The 12,353-nt window shown below is 42.2% G+C and overlaps 1 protein-coding gene across 1 annotated transcript in view; it reads left to right on the plus strand.

Annotated features, from left to right (window-relative positions):
• The window catches only part of pvrl2l (PVR cell adhesion molecule related 2 like), a gene marked incomplete at its 3' end in the record, with an annotated part of 205,882 nt that overhangs the window by 126,370 nt on the left and 67,159 nt on the right, over positions 1-12,353 (plus strand). Inside the window, exon 2 of the mRNA XM_083782012.1 lies at positions 5,512-5,624. Within this exon, the coding sequence (XP_083638138.1) occupies positions 5,512-5,624 (113 nt within the window). The remainder of the gene's footprint in view (positions 1-5,511; positions 5,625-12,353) is intronic.

A 12,353-nucleotide genomic window follows, 5' to 3' on the forward strand; every position in this document is an offset into this window, starting at 1 on the left:
TGCTGTGGCTGTGTGACTGTCAGTTTTATGTACTTCCACAAGATTACATTATAGTTTAATTCCAAGGCATGGGAAGTCCAGGATTGTTATTGGAACTTAAAGCCTTGTATTACATTATCTTACCAGACAGCCAGCAAGCGCACTAAGTTGCTGGCCCACATTGCATTAACTTGGTTTATGTTCCCCGAAGAAAATTACATTGTTCTTTGATCGAAGAAAATCAATACGCTAACTCAACATTTCTTGATGTTTTGAATGTTGTTGTTTTTTCCCCCTTCATGTTTCATAAGCGTAAAAAACCCATTGAGCCTTTGCAAAAATAGGTGCTGATTCACCATTTAAGCCTACTGTAGCCTACACTATATACTTCTAATTGGGAATAGCCAAATTTAAAACATAAATGGGGACGCCATGGTTAACCCTTTATAACTTTTTATATTTTTGTGTTGGCTATTCACTGGAAACAGACTAACAGAGTCTTACAGTATGCACACCTGAACGGTTCAGAGACCGGCGCAAAGGCAGGGATCAACGCAGAGAATAAGAATAAACTAAGTGACCCCCACACCATATGCACTTGCACAATAGAAACACTTGTATTAAGGCAACGTTTCGGTCAAAACTAGACCTTCTTCAAGTATCTCAGATGCCTCGAGGTCAAAACTAAACCTAGAGGTCAAGGCCAAAACTAGACCTTCAGGCATCTCACCGAAACGTTGCTTGAATAACAATTGCAGATATACAAGCTCACGGTGCTGCTATTTTTGAATATCTTTGGAAGAAATCTTGAAAGTGTGAGAACTACTGATTTAGAAAGACACTTGTCGAATCAGCGTCACGGATAGAATGCCAGGGTTAATGTAAAATAAGGGTTAACCAATTTTGACCTGAGATCAGATTAAAAGAATTGCACCACTCAGTTCAGTGTGATTTTAAACTGTGTGGAAGCCAAGCCAAGTTTGTTTTTGCACAGCCTACAGTGGCAATAAGCTCACGAGTTAATAACACTGAGTTTTGTGAAGTGAGACTCTAGGCAAGGTGACACTTTTTACACTTTTTTTTTTAGTGTTTAAGTTTAAAGTTTAAGAATGAAGCAACTATATACCTGTATGTGATGTGAGCGAAGCCACTCTGCATTATACATGAATTATTAATAGAATAAGACAGGAGCTGAGCAGGACTCTTTGAAATAGCATATACGTATCCTAAAATGACTGTGCTGTTACAGATGTACTTTTTACTTTAACATTTTTGAGTGGTGCAACCACTCCAAGGAACAGCAATGTCCCTATGTCCCAACCTATGTCACTATGTTTAGAGTACCAGTAGGGGGAAAAGTGGCGCTGTTGTGCTAGAAACAGAGAGAGAGAGATAGTGTTGCACTGTTGCCTGCTAATTACAGAGAGAGAGGGGGAGAGAGGGATAGAGGGAGGGAGAGAGAGAGGGAGAGGTGTCTGCTAAATGCTAATTCCCCCACTCAGTAACTTTGTAATTTCTCGATCGTTTCGGACGTGGGACGGCTCGCAGGAACCGGGCTGGCACCCTGGGCACGTTCCTGTGTGTCTGGAAGTTCCGGGGACCCACCGGGGACCCCCACACGGAGTTGCACCACTCAGTTCACACAGGTGTGATTTTTAGTTGGGGTGCATACTTAGTTTAGACTAGTCATTGGTTAGACATAAGGTTGGTGAGGGGTGCATTAAGACGACCGGATTAAGGTTGGTGAGGGGTGCGTTAAAACGACCGGATTAAGGGGTGAGGGGTGCGTTAAGGGTTGGGAGAGGGTTAAGGTTAGGTTTAGGTGTGCTGCCCTGTGGGAGGTTAGGGTTAGGGTTTGAGTTTGTTAGTGTATTTGCATTTGAAGCCCCCTTTATTTTCAAGAGCATCATTGGTACTGTATGTGTATGATACTTTTTATATAGAGATGCCTTCATTCATATTGTGTGTGAGTTAGCACAGTTGTAGTTTAAGTAAACTGTAGCTGCATTATAAGACACAAAAGCAATGGTGTTTTTCACTCTCTGGCACCGGGTGATCACACAAGGGATTTATATACCCGAGGAGGTTTCCCACCCCTGGTGTAAATTATGTTCAGATAGCAGCTGTAGTTGTTTGATTGTTTTTTGGGGGGAGACATGAGAGCAGATGATTACAGTAGTCGCTTCTGCATGGATACGTTTTTTTTTGTATTTGGACATGAATGCTGTTTTCAAGATGATAATAGGCTGACTTTGATATTATTGCATACGTACATTTTGATCTGAACATAATAATGATACCAAGAAGATATCTGGGTTGGCATTTAGGCTAGCCTTCAAAGACAGAGAGTCAAGGTGAGCACTAATCTTCAGGCTGTATAACATTTTCAATTTTATAATGTGAATTATCTCTAGAAGGTCATGTACAGGGATGGAAGAGAGAGTTCACTAGTGATCTCATTAATGTACTTTTTTGTGGTACTTAATATGATTTGGTTGGTATGCATATCAAAGAATACATAGTCTTAACATTTGAAATATTGAGAATCTTTGTGATAATTCAATTCAATTCAATTCAATTCAATTGTCAAATCACAAGTTGTCACAAGATACTTTACATATAGAGCGACATAGCTCTGTCGGTGCTTGCAAACCGACAGAGATCCTACCCAGAGCAAGCAACACTGCGACAGTGGTAACTGAAAACTTGTCAATATAAGCTGTGCTCCTGACAATTTTACGCCACCAGAACAGACGGACTCAACTATATTATAGCTTGAGTTATTTTAAGTTGCAGGTTGTGGACGTTGTGTTCCATCCAATAGCATGAACTTAACCCCTCTGTCTCCTATGGATTCTTTATTAGTCCGTAGTGGAAATTGATTTTGTGCCATACAACCGCCAGGAACAAAACACACAAATAATGTAACCTGTCAGCTACTGTACAACAATACACCCAATGTATTAGGGGGGGGTCCCAAGTTCAAAGTTCATATTTTGGGGGGTTTACGGCCTGAAAAGCTTGACCACTGCTCTACACAATGTATGCACCCAACTGCAGTGTATAAAAATGGCAGTTTTGCACAAAGGAAAAAAAGCTTTCCTGTACATAAATGCAATAGTTACTCGCTGTGCTATATGTTGGAATAACAGCATACCACATTGCCATACAGCATTCAGTCTGCAAGGCAGTTTTAACATTGTCATATGTGACAATTATAACATTCCTCCTACTGTATTGTTTGCAGTGATTGTGACTTATTTCTGTCACTGTGTGTTACCCAATGTTTCCCACCATTGTGGTTTTGTTCTCTCTGTAAGCAGCCGTATACTGCAGGACTTTCCAATGCTATGCCTTCTTTAACCACTTACATCTATGGTCCCCCAGTGGTCCTTTTCTCCCCTCTACACCTCATTTATTTGTGTGAATAGCCGATGTAGAAGCTACAAGAAGCCGGTCTACAAGCTTGTTGCAATGTGTTGAGCTTATAGATCTGATATTTTCCCTGAATGTTCGTCTATTTTCAGCAAATGTTTCCATATTATTGTATACCTGGCATGTGGTTAAAACACCGCCGCATCAGGATATTGTTTAGCAAAATTCACTGAAACCAATTAACTTTAGGTGGCTTATACAGTACCATGGGTCCATAGTGCATGCAGTACAGCTCTGTGCTTGCAAACAGTTTGTACTGTAGTGTATGCACTATGCATCAGGATGTACTGTACCATTGTTTGCATGCAGGGGCAACAGAACCTTACGCTCTTCAAGAGGTGCTTGGCCTAGGGGCCATCCCTGTAGTGTCTTCTTCACAGTACTCATTACAGCATACTGATGTGAGATGCTCAAACAGCAAAACAAAATGTGCCTAGTATGCAACCATTTTATATAACAATAACCTGCTGATCAGCATGTACCATAAAGTTTTCAGAATGACTGCTGGACACTAACCTTTAAAACAAAACAAAACAAAAACAAACCTTTTTAATGTTTAATCAGAGCCAGAGGGAAAAAGATCACTAATTCTCTCAAAGAGTGTGGTGCGTTCCTGTGGTGCGCCTCACTGAAACAAAAACAAAACTTGACAGCAGCAGGCTGTTTTGCATTGAATTTTGGTTGTTTTCACGAATGGAGTCAGAGGGTGATGCATACAGCGTTCCTAGAGGGCTCGTCCCCTAGCGGTCCCTGGTGGAAGATTAGCTCAAACTTCACGAGGAGGTTCTGGTTGCCGAGTTTGCTGAGACTCTGCCTAACCCATTCTGAACGGGCACCCGTTTTGGTGTCAGCATCATGTTATGCTTTAGCTATTTAAAAATAGCAGATCTACAAGCTCATATCGCGCCACCGAGTGGCGCGATACGAGCTTGTAGGTCTGCTATTTTTGAAAAATCGAAGAGCGACTGACATTTCTAGAATCTGATCTCAGGTCAGAATGGGTTCATCAGACCAGTGTGTGTCCGGCGGAAACCTCGTATGAATCTGATCTCAGGTCAGAATGGGCTAAGGCACACGTCAATGGTTGATGATGATGCTGTTGATGTTCTCTCCCTCTTTCTTTGGATTCCTCGGGCCCTTTCTGTGTTTCTCTTCACTCTCAGGCACTTTTAGTTTTCCCCTGTGACGCTCTCGGGCTCTTCTTACTGTCTCTCCCTTTTGCTCTCTCTGACTTTCGATTCACTATGCGCTATACTGTACGCTGTTAGCTTGTTGTAGACGCCTTCGTACCATAAAGTATAAATCAGGCTTTAATCATTCTCTCTTTCCCCCATCTTACCTGTGGAAGCCAAACCACAGAGATAACATTTCATAATGAGTATTTCAGTGAAATGTATAAAACATAAATGTTTGAAGATTATAATTGCTAAATGCATTGTTTATCTCGTGTACTACAAGTATATTGCCTATACCTATAGAGGATCTTTGCATTGAGAGAACATTTTGTACCTTTGATAATTGGTGTGCATTGAAATCAGGTGTAGCTTATATTGGTGATTAGGGAGCTGCTTTGATCAGAGTGACAGAGAGGCAGTCAGTGGCAGAACAGTTTGGAGTTTAGAAAGCACACAGGTTTCTTACCGTTGTCGTCCTCACACCTTTGTAAACCTGTGGAACATTCTTTTTGTGTTTTTTGAGAAGTAAATCGTGATGTACATTTTTACCACTGTTGGGACTGAATTATTTGAATACAAGAAGATATCTGTTTTTGGGAATATTACAGTGAGTGAACGAGTAAGACACATGCTTCTAATCTAGTGGAACATTTTCAAGTGGATTTAAACCTCTACATTACCTCTTCATCTTTCTATCTCCCTCGCCAGGCTTTTTTGTGTTTTTCATTTTTATCTATATTTCCTTGTTGCCCACTTTGCCCACTAGTTTACTATCCTTTGCTGCCAGACTGAAGTTAAACAACATTACCACGGACGGTATATAGTATTCAAAATGTATATAAAAAAGTTTGAACACCCTCTTGTTACATCATTCACTTCTACATTCTGTTTTAATGCCTCATCTCTCTTCTCCTCTCTCCAGGAGCGTGGAGCCAGAGGGTTCGGGTGGAGGAGGAGGTGGAGGCGTTCCCTACAGAGTCTGTTGATCTGCGCTGCCAGTTCATCGATGGAGGGGGATCCACAAAACTCACTCAGGTAAAAAAAAGCAATGCTGCTTTCATCTGCTTCTCATACACCAGGGGATCCTGGGCCCTCAGTCCTAAGGGGTCCTCAAAGATACTGCAGGGGGTCTGCCAAATCTTTGTTTGATAGGGACTTTTATCTTTACATTAACCACTTGAACCCTCACATACATCCCTATTCTGGGGGAACATTTGCCGAAAACAGCAGATCTACATCTGTAGATTGGCTATTTTCCTCAAAGTAGTTTGGTCTATGGCCTGGGCCGTGGCCGTGGCCTTTACTGCATGTCACCCCCCCCCCCCCCCATCTCTCTCCCCATTTCCTGTCAGCCTACTGTCTATCCCTCCATAAAAAAATATAAATTAAAATAGAAGTTTGGTCTACAGGGAAAAAAGAGCCAAAGGTCTGAAAACACACATTTAACATGGATCCAATATGTAGTGGCGGTCTCTGCTTCATGTCTCTCTCAGCTAATGGGGACTAAAAAAGCTCATGCTTTTTTAAGGTAAATGTCTTGATGGTGACATTTTGCTGTCTGTCTGTTTCCACTTTGTTGATGTTTCTGTATTCATACTTTAGACTATCTTGCTGCTGCATTTATCAATAGAGGCCTTTGCAAAAACTACAATAGTAAAAAGAAGCTCCCATTCCTCTGCTGCCATAATGTCAAAACCACTTTGTGTGTCCAGACAACAGGTGTAACAAGTACGGCAGTACCAGGAATATTTATTTACCGGTATGTGCAATATGGACGGCGCTGATAAAGCAGGCAGAAAATGTCTGGGGACAATATACACAATTTACACAATTTCAAACTCAAATAGACCACTTATCTACAACATCTGATGAAATAATTATAAACCAAACGTATTTTTCTTCCAATGAGAAAGAAATCATTCGTAAACAATGTGAATACAGTAGCCTACATGACACACCACCAATGCCCTACCGCAACACAGTGGACATTGGAGACTATTACCGATACGAAGCAGACTGCGTTTACAGTCTGCGTTTACAGTGCCTGGATGGTAACCGTAAGGTTGCCAGTTCGAACCCGGGCTCCCCCAGAGTTACTGTCGAAGTGTCCTTGAGCAAGACACTGAACCCCTAATTGCTCCCGATGTGCTAGTTGGTGCCTTGCATGGTTTCCGCTGCCATCGGTGTATGAATGGGTGAATGTAATGCACAATCTCTGTAAAGCGCCTTGGATAAAGGCGCTATATAAATGCACCATTTACCATTTACCATTCTGCATTATCTGTGCAAAACACAGACTATACTAACCGTCACTGGATTTGGCATTCTTAGCCAGTAAAATGTATATTGTGATGATGTTTCATTCTACTAAGTCTGCTTTGCCACCCACTCAGTATCATGAATAATCAATTTGAGAAGTGGTTCACATTTAACCAGGAAAAGAATAATTGTCGTCTTCCATCCCCCGTTTCTTAATAAAAAAAGTCACACCCGTGTGAATCGAGGGGCGCTCTTATCACCGTACATCATCATGCGTCATCTCATACTGGCCAATCAGGATGCCTGTTGCCTGTGTTTGGTTAGGTGATTTGCTCGTCTACATATGACGTCAATTTTCCCTTCAATGTCAATGGCGTCTAATGTTTTGATGTTTAACCCATTCTGACCGGGCACCCATTTTGGTGTTAGCATCATGTTATGCTTTAGCTATTTAAAAATAGCCGCGCCAATGGCAAATCTTGAGACGTGTGGGAACAAAAACGAATGCTTGGAAAGGATTCAGAGTCATGAAAACTAGGTTGACGCGTCACATCATACCTCCCGTTGTTGTCGATCGCCTCCGGAGTGTTTTGGCTACATCTAGCTGCTTCAGCTACATCCGGGATAGCACCTGGTCCGTCGCTAAATGTGCTCCGCTGCTATAAATCGCTGGGCGCTCTGATTTAACCCATTCTGACCTGAGATCAGATTCATACGAGGTTTCCGCCAGACACACACTGGTCTGATGAACCCATTCTGACCTGAGATCAGATTCATACGAGGTTTCCGACTGGACACACACTGGTCTGATTAACCCATTCTGACCTGAGATCAGATTCTAAAAATGTCAGTCGTTTTTCGATTTTTCAAAAATAGCAGACCTACAAGCTCGTATCGCGCCACTCGGTGGCGCGATATGAGCTTGTAGATCTGCTATTTTTAAATAGGTAAAGCATAACATGATGCTGACACCAAAATGGGTGCCCGGTCAGAATGGGTTAATGGGTTAAATAACCCCGGGCGTTAGGGTGTTAATGGTGGCCATATGGATTTGGGGCTCTCGCGAATTTTGCCTGCATTTTTGCGAGGGGCATGGGGGCTCAATTTGTTTTTTGAGTGGTGCAACCACTCCCTTACGGAGCTGTGTGTGGGTGGGTGGGTTGGTGGCTGGCTGGCTGGGTGGGTGCGTCTGAGCACGAAAACAGCATGGTTGTTTTTCACCACCTGTGCGCAACCTAACACACACGCAAAAACACACGCATATATTAACTGTATATATGGTGATTGTGGGTGTGCCAGTACAGTACAGTACAGTGACAGTACAGTACAGTAGAGGGTACAGTAGAGGGACCCCCACACGGTAACTGTCATTTCTCAACCGTTTCGGACGCGGGGCGGCTCGCCGGAATCGGGGCCGGCACCCTGAGTGCGTTCCTGTGGGTCTGGAACTCACTTCACACGGGTGTTATTTTAACCTTCATAGATGATAAATCCACTGAGAAATGGACCTTTGCTCTCCGTGGTTACAGAGGTATCAGATAGTTGAGGATGTTGTCAGGTACCGATCTACAGTATCACGTTGAATCGTGTCCAGAACATTGATATGCTGTCAGAGTTGAGGTGGAGAAAGGGCGTGAGATGGAAGTACAGTACCACAGAAATGTAATATGATAGAAAGCCAGTAGATATTTGGCATATGCCTACATTAAAATGAAAAAATGCATGGCCTATGTGTGTGAAAACATCACTGTAGCATGAAATTACAGGTTTCCAAGAAACTAATCTAGAGTTACAGTTTACCTTCACGCTATAACGAACAAAATGGAGAAAGGAGAGGTGCTCAAACAAAGTATTGACACACGTATATAATCTGTAAGAATTATTCATTATTTTATCTGAGTATGGCAGGCTCTTGACAGCGTGATTGCCTGGTATTTTGGTGTTCGCTAGTTCATAGGCATGCGGTTTGTAAAAGACTGCATCAATTAAGTTCTCTATAGATGTTCATTTTCTCTAAACTTTGCCCTTGCCATGTTCACTCAGAACATTCAGACTGGTGTTCAAACTGGCAGCACAAATCTGGCTTCCTAGTCCTACCCTGATTGAAGTTGAATGTGTTGTGTGCGGTCTGAACAAGGCTAAGGGATGTGATTCATATTGCATTAGCCGATCAGTTTCCGTGTGTTTTTTTCCCTGTTCAGACCATAGACTGTAAAAAATATGGACAAAGCGTTCCACGGGTCTAACATGAACGTAAAATGAAGCCTGTAATAATATGCTAATTCCTGATGTAAGTCGCCATCTTTCTAGATCCGTTTGGTACCAGCTGGCCATTGGCTGGCTCCGTTGTGGACCAGCTGGTCATTGGCTGCCCAGACAACGAGGCGGGACTTCCCCCCTTCTTCTCCGTTGGTTTTTATTTTGACTCGAGTGGGAGGAGAAGACTCTTGAGTGGGAGGGGATTCCCGATCATAGACTGTAACGGTAGCCACGCCCCTCAGAACATACGCGACTTTATGGTCATTTTTTTAATTAATGGGACCATAATTTTCCAAAAAGAATATTATGACATTAGAAATGAGACTTTAAACTAGTAACTGGAAGAAGAAAGTATTCATGACCATGTTTATTAAGGTAATACAGTCTAGGTGAAGTTGGGCCAAAATACATGGGCCTCTATGGAGCTATGGGGCTTTTTGGGTCCAGTCCAGTGCCACAACAGGCCATTATATGAACTACCGATTTCAAATGAGGCTTCACGAAATATCTGGCTGACTGCCCCCCTGGTTCAGACTTGGGGATCAAAGCAATCATACTTGGGGATCAAAGCAATCATATTCCAAGATCCTGATGAGGTGTGCCAGTGTGTGAACATTGCCTTTAAAGTCCAGTACAGGGGTCTTTTTACCAGAGGAGAAAAACTGAATTTATTTATATTTTATCCAAAATGAGTTAATAGCACAGGCTGGCAGACTCTTCACATACTTTCATGTGTGAAATAAATGTCAGAGCTGAAATCAACATGTAAATATGAAATAAATGCTTAAACATGTAGCTAGGTGTAATGTCCACAGAAGTGAACCTTTCAATCCAATCCAATCCACTTCATTTATATAGCACGTTTTAAAACTCAGAGTTTACAAAGTGCTGTACAGGAGAAAAAATTAAATAAAAACAAGTGCACTAAAGCTACCACACAGAAAAACAACAGCGAGAAAACAAAGTACAAACAGTGACAACAACTGAGACACATTACAGAAAACAACAGAAAAACAGCATCACAGTGAGACAAAACATATACAAGGACCAAAGGAACTCAAGCGGGGTTAAAAAGCCAAGGTAAAGAGGTGGGTCTTTAGGCGGGATTTAAAGGTCTCGACGGAGGGGGCCAATTTGACGTGGGAGGGGAGTGCGTTCCATAGTTTAGGGGCTACAACAGAAAAGGCTCGGTCGCCTCTGGACTTTAAGCGGGTCTTCTTTGTGACCCTGAGGTTTAGCTGGCCCTCAGACCGCAGTGATCTAGAAGGAGTATAAACCTCAATAAGGTCAGACAAATAAAGAGGAGCCAGACCATTTATAGATTTAAAGACAAATAAAATAATTTTAAAATCCACTCTGAAGTGGACAGGGAGCCAATGAAGGGAGGCCAAGACAGGTGTGATATGCTCACGTCTGCGAGTACCTGTGAGTAGACGAGCGGCTGAGTTTTGGACTAGCTGGAGTCGAGCAAGGGGCATTACAGTAGTCCAACCGCGTAGATATGAAGGCATGTATAACCCGCTCAAAATCACTAAAAGATAGCACCGACTTGATTTTGGCCAGCAGCCTCAGATGATAGAAACTAGAGCTAACTTTCAAGCCTGTTTTTTCAACTCGCTGTTTTCTGCAAGACATTACTCTATAAGCCATATCTCCAAAACTGGTGGGTCAAACTGAACAACTAATGTCAAGCTATGATTCCCTGCTTTCATATGACATGAAAATTTAAAAAAATCCAATGGCAGTCCCTCAGTCAAATTTGGCACCTAGACTGTGAAGAAACCACAATAGTCATGTTAACACATTGAGTACGCCGACTGCCTTCAAAATATAGGCTATAGAATACCGGAGGTGTCTGATCGCTTTTACTTTGAAAGCCATGAACCGGAAACACTTTCCTAAAAAAGTTGACTTTACAAAGTGACCTCAACATCCCCGATCATCTTAATATATTGTTTTACGCTCCAAAAAGCGTTCATATTTTGCGGGAGAGACGGATGAGGAGCAGAAAATAAGCGCCAGCATATCGCTCTATTCATCACCACGGAGAGCGCCCTGGATTAGGAGCTACGAGTCATTCTTTCCGTCTCGCTAACGTGGGAGTCAATAATAAGCTAATAGTTGCACTGAGCGTTAGCATACGGCAAGCGAAAAGCGAAATGCCAAAAAAATAAATAGGAAAAATTCTGAATATTAATATCTCGCCCCGCATCGCTGGGATGTCGCTAGGACGTCCTCAGACGTCCTTAGAACTCTACGTTCGGTATCCTATGACGTTCTCAGGCGTCCTACGTGCTGTAAGTGTTAAGGTCGCAAAGAACAGAGTTAAAGTAATACTTTTTAATCAAGTGCATTTTCAGGGTTGGATCGGGACATTATTATTCCAACGGTAAAAGAAAAATTCACTTAATTTTTATTGAAGACAAAACAGACAACAAAAAAAACAAAAAAAACAAGACTATACGGAAAGAAAAAAAAAGAAGACAAAGACAAAAAGCTGCATTTTTCATGTTACAAAATACATTATTCCAACGGTAATTTAAGGCTTCTGGCTGCCCACACTGGCTTTCCCTGGGTGTAAATCTGTTCAGCCTGTGTGCCAAGAAACACAATAACACGCTTCATCAACCAAATACCATGATAAGACGTCATGTGTGCACTGTAACATCAATTCACACACTGTAGCAATTTAGTTTCAACCATGGAAATTATAACACAAAATACATGTACACATACAGTAAAGACATGGAAATATACACATTCTACATGTACTGTATAGTATACAAAAATAACAAAATATACAACTCTACGTGCCAATGACATCATCCCAATGACGATCAACATTTGATGAATGTGGGCAGCACAATTCTGGGCACTATGGTGGCATTCACACACCAGCATGCGATGCTGCGATTAAAACGAATCCTGCTGCGTATTGTTGGAAAGTGCGCTCCGTTTGGCATGTTCATTCGAACTCTGATGCGGATCAAACAATCACATTCTAGTTCGCCAAAAAACGGGGGTTTCGCTTCGCTTCGCTTCCAAGCGCTCCTGACTTCGATTCACTGCAGGTTGGAATGCAATCGGCATCAAATAAAGGAAATGAAGCAAACAATGTAGCGGATGAATGAGGAGCAAACACAGGTGGAGAGCATATTTTACGCAGCGCAAAGATGTCCCGTTAGGGCCGTTACCGTGGATAGACGTGGGCGAATGAGGAGACATATCGAAATATGGTTGGACGAG

This window comes from Protomyctophum parallelum, assembly GCF_964188405.1.
Source record: "Protomyctophum parallelum genome assembly, chromosome: 1".
NCBI lineage: Eukaryota > Metazoa > Chordata > Actinopteri > Myctophiformes > Myctophidae > Protomyctophum > Protomyctophum parallelum.